General features: G+C 43.8%; 3 protein-coding genes and 1 long non-coding RNA gene across 5 annotated transcripts in view; 2 read left to right on the top strand and 2 right to left on the bottom strand.

The window, feature by feature from the left end:
• The window catches only part of LOC105181883 (serine-rich adhesin for platelets), a 47,950-nt gene extending 38,217 nt beyond the window's left edge, over positions 1–9,733 (top strand). For both annotated transcript variants that reach the window (XM_011138949.3, XM_019840763.2), the window contains 2 exons: positions 3,271–3,542; positions 3,707–9,733. In XM_011138949.3, coding sequence (XP_011137251.2) covers positions 3,271–3,542; positions 3,707–7,360 — 3,926 coding nt within the window. In that variant the 3' untranslated portion in view covers positions 7,361–9,733. The remainder of the gene's footprint in view (positions 1–3,270; positions 3,543–3,706) is intronic.
• On the bottom strand, positions 9,468–11,575 carry LOC105181881 (fatty acid-binding protein 12). Its single transcript, XM_011138947.3, has 3 exons — positions 11,240–11,575; positions 10,125–10,229; positions 9,468–10,026 (listed from the first exon to the last, which is right to left on the bottom strand). The coding sequence occupies exons 1-3, from the start codon at positions 11,480–11,482 to the stop codon at positions 9,970–9,972; spliced, it is 405 nt and encodes a 134-aa protein (XP_011137249.1). The 5' UTR covers positions 11,483–11,575; the 3' UTR covers positions 9,468–9,969.
• On the top strand, positions 10,147–12,343 carry LOC112590561 (uncharacterized). Its single transcript, XR_003114314.1, has 2 exons — positions 10,147–10,757; positions 11,160–12,343. It is a non-coding gene; the product is annotated as an uncharacterized LOC112590561 (long non-coding RNA).
• Positions 12,344–16,403: 4,060 nt separating this feature from the next.
• LOC105181884 (malectin-B) lies at positions 16,404–19,075 on the bottom strand. Its single transcript, XM_011138950.3, has 4 exons — positions 18,353–19,075; positions 18,069–18,251; positions 17,942–17,999; positions 16,404–17,836 (listed from the first exon to the last, which is right to left on the bottom strand). Exons 1-4 carry the CDS (start codon positions 18,704–18,706, stop codon positions 17,628–17,630), a joined length of 804 nt encoding a protein of 267 aa, XP_011137252.1. The 5' UTR covers positions 18,707–19,075; the 3' UTR covers positions 16,404–17,627.
• Between the last annotated feature and the right edge of the window lie 540 nt (positions 19,076–19,615).

Below are 19,615 nucleotides of genomic sequence, written 5' to 3'. Positions count from 1 at the left end.
TAGTAACAAATTTATTTTATACTTTGAATATTAATGAATACACTGAAAATTTCAAGTCCATTGATCCTACCGTTTCTGTTAAAAAAAAATTCTTAAAAATGGCCTTGAAAATGGCCTGCTCTGCGTGCGTAATTTCCCTCCTTAACAATGACACAGCCTAAAATGCATATTTTCGTCACCACTTTGGAACAATAAGAAGATAACAGTTGACGCCGAAAATAACGATTATCATAGTGACATTAACCATCTTTCTTTTCTCTGCGCGCCTTCTTCGCGCGCTGCGCCTCGAAATTTCCTCGCGGAAACGTCACGTCATGCCTGGCATAACTTTCTCGGACGAAGCTCTTGGATCTATAATAACCGATCCGCGAATATTTCGCCGAGCGCTTTCGCGCATACGTACTCGTACTTTTTGGAGCATACCGCCGTTCTCGACGGACCGAATCTCTTTTACGTCCCAGGATATAACCGCGAGAAACGCGAGTTCTCTCCTCTTCTTTCTGTTTGTTCCTCACTCCCTTTCTCATTCGCGTACTTTCGTCGGTCCTCCTGATGTCGGTTTAAAATTAACTCTCCCTCTTACTCTGCGTGCCCTCGCGACCGATACACGCCGCGCACCGAACTCGCGGCACTCTCATGTGAAAATGGAAAAAAAACAGAGGGAGAGACACACGGCGAAGAGACGGCAAAGGAAGGATGGCACGCTCGCGCTTGTGTTCCCCTCATCTTCTCTCCCCCACACGTCGGATATTCCGTCGCGTTCCGCGACGAGAAAGCTCGAATTGCGCCGTCGGGCGTTGGTCGGTCGTCGCTATGTGCTTTCTTCCAACGGCACGACGCGTGTGTGACGCGAGTCGATCGATCGTTTCGGAAAAAGGCGTTCCTTCACGAAGAAGTCGGGACTTGCGATGTGAAGCGAATCGCGTTCGCTGTGATTTCTTATCGGCGCGTTAATCTTCCGCCGGCTTCACATGCATCGGTTTCCGGCGCCGCGGGGGGTCGTTCGTTTTTTTCCCTTTTTGCCGAAGTCGGATACAATAGCATTGAACTCTCGCACGGCGATCCGCGCGGATATGAAACGCGTTTGACGCGTGATAGAGCGCGTGGGAGAGAACGCAAGTCGGCCGGCGCGAGTTTGCGTTGGTGGCAGCAAAGCAACTTAAGACGAAATTAAGAACGGGTTAAGCGAGCGCTCTCCGCGTGGGCCGCGCGTTTTTCCTTTTTTCTTGGCGTCCCTTGACCAGTTTCCACGTAGTTTTTCCAGCCTCCAGTCAGGTGGGCCGTTGTAGAGGCCGTATTCAAAGCCGCAGGTCTGTCCTTCCAGCTGCGCTTTTTATAATTCCCACCTTTTTCCCCCTCCCCTTTCCCGGGCTAAATACGTTTTCCCGCTTTGTCCCTCGGCTCGTTAGAGCGCGGTAGAACGAAAATTTTACGCTTCAAGAAGGAAAATTTCCCCACAGGCTTGTAATTAGCGCGGCGCGATTCACGCAGCTTTTCCGGCGCAATTATAGCCATCGCGTTTTTCCGCGAAGGTGAAAATATCACGTACGACTATGAAGTTGTAATATCGGTGAATCACACAATGTGTTATTACGATTTATTACTAGGATCACGCGTGACCGCGAACGGACGATATTAATCGGTAAGATGAACGAAACCGTGCCCAGCCGGGCCGCCTGGCTTGTTCAAATTGGCAAATATGCGCGACAGCCCAAGGTGGATTCGTCGTCACTCCGTCGAAATTATCTCGGTCTCATCGCGTGCACACGTGTTTGAAATTGGATGGAGCATTTGTCCGCAATTGAAATTAATCGCGTATTGCTAATACGCTCGACCCACCGCCGAACGTGCAGAATAACGTTGCGGGGAATATATATCACCCTCGGTCGAGAATAGAGAAGGGGTGGTGCCGCCGAGAGCTAACACCGTTGTTCCCCACAAAGATCCTCGAGGTCCTCGCGACCTCGCCGCCACGAGATGGAGCGTTCGAGAAAATTCCATTGAGTAGGTCAGGACTTCAGGAGGTCGCGGCCGGATCGTCGTCGGCCACGACGACGATCGGTTCTCTCCGAGGTCCGTCCAGTCGACCGGTGAAGGGTGACTTCGCTCTCCTCTCCTCCTCAGCTCCTTCTTCCCTTCTCACTGTCGCGACACAGTGCACAGGTGGGTGGTTAGGTGGGTGGATGGGTGGTGGCGGAGCGACGGTGGCGGTGTAGAAGCGACGAGAGGGAGGAGAGGAGTGCTCCGGGGGTCCTGGACTAGATCGATAATGCATCTCTTGGCGGGCGTAGTTCCTCTTAGTCACCGGAGGGCGATCGCTCCCACTTGGCGAGCGGAGTCATTCCATTTTACGATCCTGCCGGTGGTGTCGTGTGACAGAGAGGGTGGTTGGGGCGGGTGTCGTTGTCCGCGTATCGTGTGCATTATATCTCGCAGAGTGCGACGCTCCCGATACTATCAGTATCGTCGATTCCCCTTCGCTTTCCGAATCCGGCGTCCAGCTCGCGCTGATTGACTCCAGCGACTGGAGCCGCTCGATATTCTGCTCGATATCCCTCCGGTCATTAGGAGAGAGGAAGAAAGAGGTGTACCTCGCAGGTACGTGTTACATTACCTCGTCGACACGTTAACGAGACGAGTTGGAGCGTGAGCGAAACCGTGAGGCTCCTTTCGAATTATTGGGCGAATTACATTGCAACCCGCGCGAGCAGAATAAACAGGCGGTAGTTTCCGGGTTCTCGCGCGCCGGAAACGACGCGTTTCTTGCGAAGATTCCTCTCCGGCCGTCTGGACGAGGATGAGGATCGGGAAGAAACGGACGAGTCCGTCTTGATAAAACGAGAAGTATGGAAATTGAATTTAAATGCGATATTGTAATATCACGTACGAATAATTCTCGACGGTACTGTCGGTACCCTCGTAAGGGGGAATACGAGAGCGCCTGTAAGAATCCAAGGAAATCAATAAATTATTGAAGAAAGAATATGCCGTTTACTCGAGACACACAAACAGCGCGCACCGAATTTTTATTTAATCGCGATGAAACGTCGCAACGGTGGGGCAAAGACCCCCCGCTATTGTTTCCTTTTTTCGTCTGTTTCGTTATGTTTCGAGATGTACATAAGTAGCGTTAATATGAATGTGCGGCGGTCCTCTTGAAAACTACACGAAAGGCAGAAGAGGATAAAAGGTGGCGGCGTAGCGAATTTTATTCGCCAGCGGTTCGTCGCCCTTTCTCTCTTTTTCTAACTTCTCTCACGCTTCTTCCAGAACCTCTCCAGCATGCACTGATCCCCGAAGCGGATAATGTAGCGGATAGCGAGGATTCCGAAGACGAGTGGAATTACTATCGTATCGATCCGAACAAAGAGGAGTCTGCTACGGCGGCCGCTGCAGCCCCGGGCGACGAGGAGAAGAACGTACGGGAAGATCCCGAGCCTGTTGTGAAGGATAACTCGGAAGTTCAATCTTCGGAGGAAGCCGGCGATATTAAATGCGAAAGACGGACGGAAGAGGCTTCGTCTGAGCTTATTGACACCGATGTAAGTATCTATAGGTTCGTCGTGGTCGTCGCGTCGCGATCGATAGAAGAAAAATTTGTCATTCGATGAGAATTTGCTGCGTATGTGTGTGTGTGCGCGCGAGCACGCGTGTGATATATACTTAATGTGTACATTCGAATACATTGTAATACTTGCACTTTCAGATAAGCGACGAGAGAGAGTTGAGAGAAGAGTCGGAGATAAACCTCGCGCACAGCGAAGAGAAGGAAATACCGCAGCAGGAGGCAGACATGGACTTCCAACTGAATCCGAACGCGGCCGAGTTCGTGCCGACGGCGGTGTCGCCCACATTGTTGGATCGCAGGAACATCGTCGACTTCCCCATCAGCGGCTCACCGCTGAAGCAGTCGACGCTGGTGATGGATGATATCCCGGTGCCGACTCAGAGCGAATTTGAGGAGGAGGTGTCGCATCGGCCACGGGAGATAGATGAGAAGGATTATACAAACGGCGATCACGACAACTTGCAGGGCTTGGACGTGTCGGAGATCTCGTCAACGCGAGCCGAGTTGGGCGACGAGTCTATCGCACGTATCATGGCGACTACACAACAGTGGAGCTCGAAGATGCGCGACGATGACGGCGTCGGGCCCGAACTAGAGGAATACGATATCGCTACGGATCCTATGGCGATGTCGTTTGCACCGGGTGACTTTGAAGTGGCGTTCGAGCGAAGCGTGGATCTGAACGCCGTGCACGACTTGAGCGGGGCGGACGTCGAGGCTGATGAGAATGAATGTTACGCGCCAATGGACAACACACCGTCGCGCTCACCTGAGCCGTGCGCAAACGACGATCGCGCGCACACGCCCTTGATGGACGACGACAAACCGAACGATCTTTTGCACGCATCATCGACGCCGTACACCGACGGCAAGTCCGAAACCACGGTTATGTCGAACGAGATTTTGAATCTGTCGACGGAACAGCTGGAAACGTTGCCCATCGACCAGGAACTCGGTGTTTCTCCGCTCACAGACGATCACACGAGCGAGCACGAATCGTCTCAGAAATCGGAGCCCATGGACTTGCAGATCGACAACGATCAATTCACGAAGCAAGTCGAAGAAGTCAGCGAAAACGCGCAATCCGCCGTCTCTGATCTGCTAGAGACTCCGAATCCAGCGGAGTCTTGCGCCAAAGAATCTTCTTTGTCGTCCATGTCTCCGATGCAGGATACACTGGAGTGCACTTCGCCGCAACCGGTGGAAGAGGAGACCACGATACCACCCTCCACGGAAATCAACGAGTTCGTTTCAACGGCCTCTGCGCCCATTGCCTCTCCTCTGCACATTGATCTTTGCGAGTTTAAACCGAGCCATCAATACGACTTTAATCTAGATATTTCGGATTTCGTTCCGAGCATGCACGAGGTGCCTAGTTTTCAGGATCTTCAGAATCCGTTGGATTTAGAGGTACCGGCTGCTAAGCAGTACGCAGAAGATGTTGGCTTCGGCGAAGTATCGTCGACGGAAGAAGCGCCGGTAGCTGCTGTGGATCAACACTTGTGGGAGAGTAACATTTATACGAAAGAACTTCTGCAAGAAGATACGGAAACACCGGCGAATTTGACCGCTCAGCAAGAAAACGATAAGCAATCGCTCCCAGACAATGAGGCTGAACTCGCGAACATGAGTCTTTCACCGTCTGAAGAGACAACGAAACTAATAGAATATCTTTCGCAAAGCGACAAGCTGTGTGACATCAGAGCTGACGACATGAAGGTGGCTACCGATTTCTGCGCGATGCACGAAAATATTAATTCGACGATTGATTTGCTCGTGTCGGATCAAATCGTAAAAAACTTCGCAGAACCTATAGAACCTATAGAATCGAGCTACCACAAATTCAAACCTGATGAAGAAGCAATGTCCACGAATGTCGATGTGGATTTATCGGGCGATCTTCTGACGTCGGAACAAACTACGAAGAACTCCGAGGAACTTGCAGATTTACATCATGGCGAGTCGGCGTTCAAGGAGACTAATGAGGAAATACCCATAAATGTCGACATGAATCTGTCGGCTGATCTATCGACGCAAGAACGAGTGAAAAGCCCCACAGAGCTCGTAGACTTGGATTACAGCGAGTCGATGTTCAAAGCTAATGAAGCAGCACCGACGAACGTTGACATTACGGAAAGCGACATAGTTGTGCCAAATCCATTCACGAGCGTGGAAGAACAACCGCAAGAAGAGAAGATCCAGCTGTCCCTGCTGGACGACGCGCCGACGGAGATCTTGGAGTCTAGTAACATGCTAGAACAAGAGATAAAGAAAGAACCTGTAGAGATTGTACCTGCGAGTACTGAGACACCTTCGAAGGAAGCCATCGCCGAGAGCATCCCCGCGAGTACCGAGACACCTTCGGAGGAAGCCATCGCCGAGAGCATCCCCGCGAGCAAACCGGAGACTGTGGAATTGCCGGTGGATAGTGACGTGAAAGTGGACAAGCCGCAGGAAGAAGCAGCTATTGCTGCGGAAACAACGACGACAGCAGTCACAGAAGCTGTCACAGCGGTCGCGGCTGCCGCTGCAGTCACGGCGGCGATCGGCGCTGTTACGAGCTCCACTAAGACGAAAACAGCGACGACTGCGAAACGCCCGACGAAAACTGCCACCGCCACGACGACAACAAAAGCGATCACGTTGACAACGAAGGCGGCGTCAATGAAATCCACGCCGACCTCGCCCTCTAAAGCTGTCGTGAGCACCACGACCGCGCGGACGACGAGCACGACGTCAGCGCAAGCAACAGCAACGAAGAAAGTGACTGCGACACGTCCTAAACAGCTCGACGGACCGGCTAAAGCCGCAGTCTCCAGCACCACCGCTACGAAGAGCAGCGCCGCTGCGAAGACCACAACGGCCGCCAAGAGTGCGACTACGACCACAACGAAAACCACTGTGTCCTCGCGCGTCAACTCTGCTGCGACGAGATCCAGAACCGCGGCTACTGCCTCAGTAACCTCGCCAAAGCCGAGCACCACTAGCGGAATCTCCGATAAGAAGTCAACAACAGCGAACGGTGACGCAAAGCAACTTACAAGTACAAGATCCACCGCTGCCAAGTCGACGACGAGCAAAAGCACGATTAGCAGCAGCGGCGCAAAGACCGCTCCGTTGGTGAAATCGTCGACGACAACCACCAGAACGTCTACATCCGTGATATCGAAGCCACGACCCATGTCCGCCTCTTCGGCTCTCAAGACATCACCCGCCACCTTATCGCCGAAGCCATCGGCGACGAACAGCGGTGTTAATACTGGCACATCGAGACCCAAAACCGCGCCGGTTTCCAGCACCACTGCTAAAGCACGTGAGAACATCGCCAAAGCAAGCACGGTGAAATCACCTATGATCGACAAGCAGATCAAGGAAACTGCCAACAAGCGAATTTCTCTCGGACGCAGCACCGGGACATCGTCAACGACGACGACGACGACAACGACAACGAAAACCGGTCGCGCATCTGCACCAGCCGCTAGCACCGCCAAGCCGCGCGTGACCAGCGCGAAATCTTTAAGCACGACCGCGTCTTCACCCACGAAGAAGACAACGTCGACATCGAAGGTCGTCGCGTCGAGGGTATCGACGAGCACGAAGACTGCGTCGTTGAGTAACAAGGCGAAGCCGTTGCCGAACGGAGTGCCCGACAGCGCGGTCGTCACAGCCAACAATGTTATAACTACGATGATGAACGACAAGCTCGTGGGCCACGACGATGACGTGCCGCGGAAGGACGCGTCGCCGGTGGACGTGCCGACCGACAATCAGCTGATCGTGACCGCCGACTGAATCGGCCGATCGGTGAGCCGAGGATCCATCGCCGTCGCCACCGCCGTCGCAGCCACAGCAGTTTCGCGACAACGCACGCCGGCCTAGGTTATCACACGTCGTCGCGGGTTTTCATCACGTGGACCGACCGATCGACCGACCGACCGACCGACCGATAGGTTTTTCCTTCTTATTATTTATGAAGAAAAACTACACATGCCCACGCGTGAAAACGTACGCTAGTAGTGCTTAGGGAATATATTATAATGTATGTCGAACGGAGAATTTTTACTATCATTACATAAATATATAAATATATATATGTAACGGAGATGTTTCTATCTACGAAAGATCATCTATCAACGAGAGAGAGATGGGTGAGGGAAAGAGGGAATGGAGCGATGCGCATACCCTAAACATTGCTTTCGACATTGCTGCGATTTGCGAAGTTACATCGGAACCAAAATCGTGGATTACCTATTGGAGACGATAAAGGGCAAGTAGAAGAGAAATTTAGAAGAAGGAGCAGGAGAAAATGGAAACGATGGGGATCGATAAGAATTATGTAAATATGGTAATGAGTATGATTTACGTAATATTTAATCCTTGTGCTGAGATCGCGAGAGAAATCAGGTGGTGCTCGTGACGGCCTGGAAAAAAGAAAAAGAAACACAGACTTTTGACTTTGACCCTAACTGAACAATGTGGCGGTATGTTACTCTTAACTTTTAACGAAACTGGATTTTTTACAATTTTTTAATTTTATATGTGCATTATAATTGATAACGCGCGATTACTCGTGATACACCTGCTCGAGCAAAAAGAAACAGAAAAATAAAAGAAAATGGAGGAAGGGAGAGAGAAAAAGATGAAGAGAGGAAGCGTATTTATTCTTGTTTGTTCCTATTTTTAACGTTGAACTCATTATGAGATATACAGGCAATACGAGATATACAGGACGGGAAAGTTAAGGGCATGTCGAAAAGGAGGTGATTCTCTGTGCAAAGATGAGCCAAGAATATTTGATTAGTAAAACCGCATATATTTCGTAAGAATCTGTTCTCTCTCTCCTACATTCAATTTATATGCACCATTTTATGTTTAACAATTTATATTTCCCTGGCGTAGCTTTTATTTCTATCTTTAGTTAGAAACGCCATTTGTTTAATCATTTTTAAATGTATATATTTTATATTTATTTTCAAGATTAGTCCGACGCAACGCCAAATTCTCGAAGATCGTTCGAGCTCAAAATAAAGAAATAAGATTACCAGTTTTCGCATTTTTCAACTCTGACATTTCACGAGTTTATACTTTCGGTTTATTATTCGTCCAATTGGAAAATTGTCTCATTTTCGATTGTACCAATTTCGCCGCATCCTCCTGTATAGTTGGCTCGTAATCATAATAATAATAATATAATTACTATCCATCAATGTACAGCACCCTTTATGGTTTAATGTGATACCTTACATAATATTAAATAAATCCAAACAATGCGAGAGACGGAGAGAGGTTTATATGTGTATGTATATGAACAGAACGCGGGAACAAAAGAAAAAGGAAAAATGACACGGGAAATGGGATTAAAACGATGAAGAATATAAAGAACGAAAGCGAACGAAGGAACTCGAGACAAAATTATTTATATATAATTATATACAAAAGATTCCATATAATTATATATATATATCTTTTTTTTCCTTGGTAAGAAAGAAAAAATGCGAACGGGTGAAGAAGTGATAGTAATACATCCGACATTCTAGGACCACATTTTTTGTGGACGCGTTCGACGTCGCGCGTTCATATTACTTCTTATCACGCACAAGTATTCAAAATGTTCTTTCCTACGTTTAACGCTTTGTAGTTCGATGTTCTGATATGCTTCCATTGTTAGCGCACGCGGCCAAAAGCGACGAGTATTCTCGAATGTGTAACGCGAATATGTAACGATCGAAGAGTGGTATTTTCGGTTTTTTCTTTTTCTTTTCTTTATCACCAACTGGACGTCTGTCAAGTTGAAGTTTGGTTGGATACGATCTTATACGGAGGAGGAGAGCAATGGCGGTACGAGAAAGGAACGAAAGGGAAGAACGGTACGAAATCGGGGACGCGAAAATGTGTTTGGTTGCGCGCGCGCGCGGTAATAGTGAGTAGCCCTTCGAAAAGGGACGCACGACCACGCCTCGTTCTCGTACGTACACGCACAATTATTCGACATGATATGCATTATGCGGCTTCGTATCAGAAACAGAAAGCGAAATACTAGAGCTTAGCAGTTTTTACACGCGTGTTACGGATGCGTGTGCTATTCCGATTTCTTGTGTACGCGTATTTGTCACCATTTATTTTTCTTTCTCAGAATTCATACTTAAATAAATGACATATTACGTTTGAACTGTATGACTCCATACGCGCACACTCATACACACGCACGCATGCATTCTTCAACGTCCGTCCTCTGTAATCCTCACCACGCCTCCTCGTCGTGTCGAGTTTATATTCAAGAAAATGGACAGCTGTGGAGAATGGTAAAGAGGGAGAGAGAAAGCGTGTCCTCTTTCTTTATGTCTGTATCTTTTTAATGAAACAAGGCGGTGTGTATTGTGTTTAAAATTAAGTTAGAAACTTCACAGTCTTCTGTATGTGCGCTTGGCTTTGACGTCACTTGTGTTGGAGGATAAATGCTGAAACGAGAAAGAGGGAGGAAAATTGTGATTAAACATGCGCACATTTTTCTCATTATTATTTTCGTTGTTGCAGCTTGATATTGATGCGCACTTACCACAATTATTCCGTCGTCCGTGAACTCGTAAAGTCGAGTCACCTTGACTTCTGCGGAGAACGAACTCTCGGTTCTGAAGGAGTTGCCTTCCCTCGTGGTGACGCTCTGCGACGGAAGATATGAACGAGATTAGATCGATCTCTCGTTTCGAACATTCGTCGAATTGTACGAAAAGCGCGACAATGGCATTTATGTGATCTTCTATGTATAGTGGCAGATATGTGACCTTTCATATTTTCGACCGAAATCCGATGTCAATAATCGGTGTGCATCTCAACAATCACCTCTATGCCCGTTGTGCCAAATGACACAAAGCAAGATTTATATCAGTTTCGCACGCGAAATGCTTGCGAAAAGCTTGCAAATGAGATATAGAAGAACCCTAATTTTGATATATGCGTGCATATATCTTATAAAGCTTATACTCGATTGCTTTTCACTTAAGGAGTGAATTGACAATTCGTGGAATATTTATTGAATGCAACACTTTCAGGTCTTCCTAACGACCACGTCAAAAAAAGCGAATATATGAAAGAGGAGGAGATCGATGAGAGAACCGATTGTGGATGTCGACGCTACATTTAAAACTTTGTGCGGATGGATAAAATTGTGTAGAGAATATGGTGTTTAGTGGTAAGCTTTATTTATAATGAATTCGACTTAATGGGTAATCTTTTATACTATTAAGTAATGGTAATTGGAGATCTTTTACATACTGTTAAGTTTTACACTATTAAGTAATGTTATTATATTGTAACGCTATTCTCTCGTGGAAACATTTGAAAATACCGCGCCATCTCCGCGATTAGGTTCTTATCAGCATCGGCGATTTTTATTGATTCTATATCCGTACGCCGGTAAATGTTTATTTTTCTTTATGTTTTTATCTTATGTGAGCAAACGTACATTATCCATCAAGATTGCGTAAGAAACGCCAACCAAAGCGGGACTCTCGCCCCAAGTCAGGTATAAATTATACCCGAATCATTCGAATTTTGCTTAGTTTCTGATATTCAAATAAAACTGCCTTTACAGCTGTGTCGTGCGAATTTCACGGCGCGACGTGATTCTGCTCGCGAATCTACTTAATCACGGCCACCGATGACGAAACTCACCTTGAAAGAAGCCGGCAGGGACAACATCTGCTCCTCGTAGGTCTCGCCGAGCTTGAAGGTGGCTGAACCGCTCTTACCCTTGTCGGTGACTGAAACGGTCCACTGATCGCCGTCCTGCTGGACCTCGACGACCGGCGACGACTGCAGGAACGTGTCTATGAGGTCGTTATTGCCCAAGCTCTTGATGTAGTTGTCGAAGTTCTCATCTGATACGTGCTGGTACTTGCCGACGATCTGCACCATGATGGAGAAGTTTTACGATTATCGTCGAGAGAGATGAAATTCGCCTAGAGTGTGCACCGTCGAAGAAAGACACACGGCGCGCCGTTGCGCGCCGGCTTTTATAAGAATATCCGGCGACGACGACGACGGCGGTGGCAGCAGCGGCGGTTTTTGTTAAGGGATCGTCGGCTCGTTCATCGGCTGAAGAGAGGGAGAGAACCGTTGCCGGCTAATCTGTGATGATTCCGGACAAAGTATTCGACAGATTACCATCGCCAAACGGGCAGACGGACGGATGGATGGACGAACGGGCAGACTGACTGCCTCTTGTCGTTTTATCATCGCTTATGTGTATTTTCGCGTTCCTCATGGTGGTGTGCGTGCTGCACCGCCAAGAGAAAATGGGCAGGACAGCGACGGCGACGGGTGAACTGCCATGAGGGAGAGATGCATTTATTTGCGTCTATTTACGAGCACTTATCACGTCGGTTGCTCGCTACTTACATCCTGCAGCAAGTCGTGAGCTTGAAGGAGGAAGACTCATGTTTTCTTCTTCCCTTGCTTGCAAGAGACGTTCTTTTGCCGCGACTTATCATCGACATCGACATTATACCGTCCCCATGTCATGTGCTCAGACACTCGAGGGAAATTGCTTCATGTACGATCGCTTGTAAATCAAAATTCAGGGGTGTTTCACCGAAAATGCACGACTAAAATTGCGGCATGAGTGTTTTTCGTCATCCTGTATCTCTGCTCAATTTTTTAGACTTTTTTTAGGCAAATGGACACGTTGCCGAAGGATTATTGTACAATTCATTCGACGTGGCGTCGAATGTTCGTCGTAAAACGTTTGTCGAAATAAATCTACAATAATCGTTGATACTCCAGAGAATATTCTATTATATTTAATCATAACTGTTGAGTGCACGAAGTTAATCAGTAATGAGATACGGGCGGTTTGTATCAATCAAAACGATCAGTTTCGTTAATTACTACAGTAAAACAACTGATTTACCTATGCATTACACGCACACCAATAGCGAATCCAAAAGTTTTCACAATCCGCCCGAAAGCGCAAAGCTTATAAAATGAGCAAGTTTTAAGTTTCTTAAAGCCAGCTTTAAAAATATTTAGTTAACGTCATTGATCAATCGAAAGTTTGATCTCGCCAAAAATTTTTCTAAGCATTCGCTCATTATCAATAACTTTCCTGAATGTTCATATAGGTCCTATCTCATATAACGAGTAGATTATAAATTGCACTTATCGCAAAAATATAGGTAGATTTTTATTGCATTGTGAGCAATAATTTATACAGTAGGTGTTCACCTCACTTGGCCGGTTGTAATCTGAATAATACACGAAAATGCTGCGAATCCTGACTATACCTTACGATAGGAAAATACTAATTGTGCATGCACCTTCAATTGTGCTTATACATAACGCCGGTTAATTAGCAAATGATAGATATATTCAGTATATCCGTTATTCGTCTATTAGTCGGCATTAGTTTTCGCAGAACGATTATAAACATGAGAAGACAATTTTATCGACAATTATACGCTGCTCAAAACAATTAGGGGAAGATTTCTTCCCAAATATAGCTGTATGGTTTGTTAGATATTTTTGAGGTTTAATATCGTATACTAAACATCCTATTTGTTATATTAAATTTCTATTAATATCATACTCTATCTTTCTGAATATTACTAATTATTACTTACTATCTTACTGAATTCCACAGCCAATAATTACTGTAGAAGTGATGAGCCACGGGGTCCGTATCTCTTCTGTCACAGACACACACACACACACATGCGTGCACACTTGGCCCGAAGGCCAAAAACAACGATATTTTTGAAGGGCTGTAACTTTGCGAAAAAAGATTGTATCGACTCCATTTTTTTTTCCAAATTGAAGGGGAAAATTTGAACTTTATGACGATGCAAACGGCGTCCCCTAAAAAAAATTGTCCACGTCCGTGCATTCCGTCAAACTTTGCAATTTTCAGTATACCAAACATCCTCAGATGTCAGAGTTACAGGGATAGGGGTGCATCGCACGTAAAAAAATGGAGATACATTCTTAAAGTAGAGACTTCAAGCTTCATTTTGAAAAAAATATCATTAGTCTACAATAATTTTTCGCGAAGTAATCGTCAGTCAAAGTTGGCCAATTTTTAGCAATAAATTATCTATGCTATAATTCTTTTGAGCAGTATAAGTTGTAAATGTTCGATAAACTTATTCATATTTACTGTGACCTCCCTTATTGTCTTATACAATAGACATACAATTATCAATAAAATTATTTAAAATATTTTCTTACATCATTACACACGAAAGGTTATCTTTATCGACATTTGATAAGCTGAATTAAGTATACATGACAGATAATGAGCATAACATCTCGATTAAGAAGTGGAAAAACCGCTGATAAATCCCGTCGAAAAATACGTTTTATGAGAATGAGGTCTATTATAATTGCGTATTAATTATCGCGCAACAATACGCCTCCCAGCTATCTCTATTAAATGGAAAAAAGCTACATCATGGATGTGTAATTGATAGCGAGTGAATTATACACGAATGGATTATGCGCGAAGATGCAAGAATCATCTCGTCGTACGTGATACCTCAGAATTTCGAGTCTCGTTTCGTTTTACTACTGGCTATTCGATCAAATGTCGATGGATTTTTGCTTAATCAAACCGAACACGTGAATGAAGAGAATGAGATGGGTTGTTCAAGAGCTGCGAAAGAAAGTCGCCTCTTTATTCCTCCTGCAAATTCACGCTTCATACATGCAAAGAGTATTCTTGGAACTTCTCTGCTGATTTTAGACTTTAGATCTTTTATAGACTACAGAAATGAATGTGAAGGTATGTTTCTCCATTAAATATTTGCGATTTCTGGCAGGTCGAAAATTAGTCTCTCAGCGCGTGTCATCGAAAGTCCATCGAATTATCAGTTTCTGATCGACAGAGGATTATTTATACGCAGTCATTCGATCGGTTTGTTTGCATCTGATATACGCGTCTATCAGCCACGCCTTATTGCAATATATATATTTATATATATATATATATATACACACATATAGGGTATCCGCGATCTTTCGGAAACGAAAAATTGTGAAGATTAATCACATCAAACTGAGGAGAAAAGTCATGTACTCTTTTGCAAAAATCGCAATAACTATTAAGTTATTAATGATTGAAAATAACTACATCTAGAGGTTCTTTTAATTGATAACTTGAAAATTTGCCTACTTATTTGCAAACTGGTAAAGAACTTTTTTTTATTCAGAATGATCTAATCTACAATTACATAACGGCTATTGTGCCCAGCTGCAGGTTCAAGATTTAGGACTCAAAGTTCAATATACTCATGTTTATATATATATATATATAATTTTTTAATTTCTGGTGTATATCACGTCAGTCGCTGATAACGTTAATAACGTGCGATAACGCTGATTACAAGTGCACGTCTTTCTTTCTCTTCCACGAACGAAAATTGTCACTCGACTCGTGTCGTTATCGCGACTGTCCGCCCGACCGTCTGTCCGTCTGTTTGCCCATCCGTTCGTTCGTCCATCCGTCCGCCACAGCTCCGGCTTCCAAAACCATAAGTATAGCCTTGAATTGACAGCTAATTGCCAGTGATGAGCATACATCAAAGACTTAGACGATGCGACACGCTGCGCCGCGCCGGTCACGTGACGTCCCGTCTCATGCGGGATGAATGAGCTTATTCCCATTAAGAACGTACGATTCTTTACGTTGCAGGACGCTCAATTGAATTTATTATACCTTTCTCCCTTGTCGGGATGTACGAATGATTGTTCGTACGATCGATAGCCGGCGACATTTCGCCGCGAGTCGCTCAGCCTGAACGGTTCTTGCTCGTCGCTGCGAGACCGAGCGAATCGTCGTTGTTATTGTTGTCATAGCCATGTTATTTATGCAATGAATATAAAACGAACAAGATAATTTAATATTTAAATTTTAAATAATTCAAAATTTAAATGGTGTGAGAACGCAATATTGCAATATATCCAGCATTTTGTACAGCAATCTTTGTTTACACGCACACACGCACGCAACACACACATACACACAGACATATATATTAATTCATCATATTTTATGCATGAGAAACAAAGATCGCCTACCGGACGATCCAATAACTGCAGATAAAAAATGTTGCATGACGTAATACTATTTATATAACGTATGCGTATATATATATGTGTGTATATAATATACACTTATATAACGTGTTTTAATATTTTATATTTAAAGTTGTATAACGTGTCTTAATATTTAAGTTGTATTATTGTTATATCGCGGTTGCTAGTAAATAACAGAGCAATATAACAATTCTGAGACAGTCATGAAAGTCTTACAATTATGAAAGAAAATCGTAATGTAATCTCAATATTAATAGCTGCTACTATATTGCGTGTTATCTCTATGTTATATAAGTTATATTCTGTGTTACTACCGCGTGTCACTGAGATTTTCGTATTTCCTCATTACTCTCCGTGGACATTCGCAAATATTTCATTTATCATATGGCAATTATGACTTAAAGCTACGTTTCTCTTTTTATCATTAGCCAAAAAATTAAGTATCTAACAATCGGAGAGAATTAACTCGACATATGTACTTATATCTTTGCTGCGAAGAATGCGAGGTTTGCGTTATTCTAGGAATTTCAAGTCGTATCAAGTCACGCGAAGCGCAATTCATAATACGGTCGATATAACGATAGGGGGTATTAAATATTTTTTGAAGTATATATGAAGTATGTTCAATGATAAAACGTGTCCTTCGACCATGCAGATTAGTCAGTAGATAATGTCGTCGGAGTCTGCACAGTTACGCAACGCGACGATGGTTTTTCCGTCTACAAAAATACGAGATAACAATGCAGGATTGTTTCAGTAACAGTTTTCTTTATTTCGATGTGCAAAAAATTGATGTTACTTTGGTACGTAATGGACTACGAGACTGTCGCCCACGATTAATCCTGAGAATTTCGGCAACGATTCTATATGCTAGAGAGTTCATATTAAAATCGCATATAATCCGTGTATCCTGTCGGCGTATCTAAACTCTTTGGGATTGAATCCGTGTGAGGAAGGGAGAAATAGAGAGAAAGAGAAGGGATGAAGGAAATGTGTATAAAATGTTTCACGATTTATAATGAATTATAAAAAAACGCGATGTTTGAAAAATACAACATACAACAAATTGTAAATGTGTTCCAGCAGTCGCAAGCCGTCGCAAGACGCAACGTCTTCTTAAGAATTCCGTGAGCTTTAACATACTGACATAATATTCTATTACAGAATAAATATGCAAATTGTCTCAGAACTGCTGATCTTAATATTCCAATGATAGAGATTAATCCTCTACGGAACTTAAACTTGGAAATATTGTTATTGCGATCGAGCGACAAATCCTATTATGCATTTAGCTGTAACATCCTCGGGACGTTGAATCGATTTTAAAAGTAATAAGTAAACTGAAAGTTTAACACATTACGAAGTCACATCGAATCATTTAATTTGACACCCGCCGAGATTTTCCTTACAAAATAAAAAAATAAGCCAAATAAAAACAAAAGGAAAACTCTAAAAACTTAAAAATTAAATCGCGAAATTAAAACCGCAGAGCTGAAACATTTCACATCGGGCACTTCAAATTCTTTGCACTCTTATTAATTTTGGGAAATGAGTAAAGAAATTATTATAAGAATGGAAAGGATTCTTATCGTTTGTTTTCATGTCTCAATATGTATAAATATAAAATTTTCGATTAATCTTCAACAAAACGCATTTAAAATAATCGTTAAGGATATCTAGTAAACAGCTAAGGTGCTCAGAAAATCTGAGTAATAAGTAAGTGAAAGTACGGCAAGTCAGAGGCATCCTATACATATCTAGAAAATTATAAATTAACAATAAATATTTTAACTACAAGTCTGACATGACGCAACTGTAAAGCATAAATTATTGATGAGCTATGTACATGTCTAGATGCCCTCTCACGAATTGAATGAGTCTAAATAATTGGGAACACAGTTGTCATTAAGTACAAGGCATTTCTATGCATGTGTATGTGTACGCGCGCGCGTGTGTGTGTGTTTTCTAATATCTATAATTTACATAGGCAGAATAGTACAGGGATGAAAGCACCGACGGCTATGAAGAGAGGCAACATCATAGACGAATCGTCTATCAAGTATGGATCGGGTGTTCTGGGTCCACTCGTATGTCGATTACGCACGGTAGTTTCTTCCTCGTCTTCCTGCATACTGTGATATTCCTCCGGATCTTGTGGTATCGGCCCTAACTGCGGTATATCTACACAGAGAAAAGAAAAGGAGAGAAATATTCACATAAGCCTAAGTTTCAACAGAAGTTCATTTATTTTAATTGTTAGAAAAAATATCAATGTAAAACATATACCTCCTAATGCTCCTTTTACAACAGCTATAGCATTTATTTTGGGATTATCCCTATAACCCTGTGTGAAAGAATAGAATTATAATTACATGTTAAACATCATTATATGCATTATATACCGATATATTACCTTGATGAATTCTACTCTTATCTTTCCTGCCAGGATATCAGATTCCTCGTCATTATATATTAATCTTCCACCTTGTACTCTGAATGGGACATATTCATCATGTGCAATACCTCTACCGACTCTCTCAAAGATATCCAAATCAGTAACCACTGTATGGTCCCCATTCAATACTACATCGAAGACCTGTGTGCATAAAATCCTGTTATTTTTACTGTTTCGTCATAGTAATGGATATGAGAAGAAAGTAACAACTTACAAATATCTATCTAAGTAGCAAAACTTACCTTCATATTGGGAGAGTTGAAGTAGACCTCGCAAAACTTGAGTATCATGACGTAGTCCCCATCCTGACTGATTGGTATATCATAGCCAAAGGTGTTGTGATGATAACGCTCCGTCTGGTAGAGGATTTGGTCCACGTTGTTGATACGTCCTATGATCAATTGTTTACCGTAGTCGGATGCGGTGCCGACCTTCCCCATCAAGGGATCCCTGGCGTAGCGTATGCCGTAGCTGTCTGTGTGCGACTCGCCGCCCGCATTTATCGCATATATCACCTCCAAGCTGTATGACACAGGAGTAAAGAAACCGAAGAGTAACAACGGTATCGCCAGGAGATTCCACGTTGGCAGACGCATTTTTAGTTAGTCAAGCGTGTCATTTGCGTCTCGACGAAATCCGGCTCGTTTCGTTTCGTGGATGACAGCGGCAACGTGCTCATAACTCGGGCACGTCCCTCAGAATCCGCGATATGGCACGCTTGAACAGTGCAATCACGGCATAAGATCGCATCGAATCGTCGCATTCATTTCACAACAAATCGCGCGTAAGTCGAACACACATAACACGCTCTAAGCGCTATCGTGTCCACTGGAAAATATTGATATACAGCTGTGTGGCCATATGTACTTCTATCTGCACCACGATGGCATCGTTTGTTTCTCTGTTTTACTGATGACGGTCAGCCCGATAGTATTAACAGTTCTTACAATACCTAGAAGATGTCACACTTATAACCCATCGTCTTCGTCGCCGACGGCTAAATATAATGCGATTTGGAAAAATTAGGTTCAGGTCTTCGCTAAATTTTAAAGAAGGTAAACTTTTCTAAAACTTGAAACTATAGTTTGAATTTCGCCTAAAAAGCGAATTTTAGCCTTTAATCTTTATGTTACAACCGTTATATACGACAAAGATTAGAGTAGGTTCCAGATTGCTAAAATTTTAGCACATGAATTTTTTTGAGTAGCCACAAAAGCTGGCAAAATCAACGTCATATTTAAGAATATATTGTCGTAAATTATATCTCAATTTTCATATAAATTAAATAATAATAATGCGATCCTAATATTCTTTATACAGCGATAATGAATAGAACTGCTAGAAGAATAAGGCACGTCTGATTCAGCCGTGATTGAGTCGTACTACTACCGCAATTCGTCGATGTGTACGGTGGCGACTCGTAGCGGAGACTTGGGAACTAATTTGAGAAAATAACGGGTCTAATATTTCTGTAAACCCCTTATTTGCTTGTTAAGATAAAATGA

This window comes from Harpegnathos saltator, unplaced genomic scaffold, assembly GCF_003227715.2.
Source record: "Harpegnathos saltator strain DR-91 unplaced genomic scaffold, Hsal_v8.6 scaffold89, whole genome shotgun sequence".
Classification (NCBI taxonomy): domain Eukaryota; kingdom Metazoa; phylum Arthropoda; class Insecta; order Hymenoptera; family Formicidae; genus Harpegnathos; species Harpegnathos saltator.
Note: the sequence above shows the minus strand (reverse complement) of the source record. Positions and strands in the feature narration are given on the sequence as shown.

What these genes read in the sequence shown, in the direction of transcription:
- LOC105181881 (XM_011138947.3), bottom strand. Translation starts at nt 11,482, where the DNA reads ATGGTGCAGATCGTCGGCAAGTACCAGCACGTATCAGATGAGAACTTC. An exon ending in CCCTGCCGGCTTCTTTCAAG is followed by an intron (nt 10,230 to 11,239) that starts GTGAGTTTCGTC and finishes CTTCCGTCGCAG; the next exon opens with AGCGTCACCACGAGGGAAGG. An exon ending in CGGACGACGGAATAATTGTG is followed by an intron (nt 10,027 to 10,124) that starts GTAAGTGCGCAT and finishes TTCTCGTTTCAG; the next exon opens with CATTTATCCTCCAACACAAG.
- LOC105181884 (XM_011138950.3), bottom strand. Translation starts at nt 18,706, where the DNA reads ATGCGTCTGCCAACGTGGAATCTCCTGGCGATACCGTTGTTACTCTTC. An exon ending in TCAACTCTCCCAATATGAAG is followed by an intron (nt 18,252 to 18,352) that starts GTAAGTTTTGCT and finishes TTATGCACACAG; the next exon opens with GTCTTCGATGTAGTATTGAA. An exon ending in TAAGAGTAGAATTCATCAAG is followed by an intron (nt 18,000 to 18,068) that starts GTAATATATCGG and finishes TCTTTCACACAG; the next exon opens with GGTTATAGGGATAATCCCAA.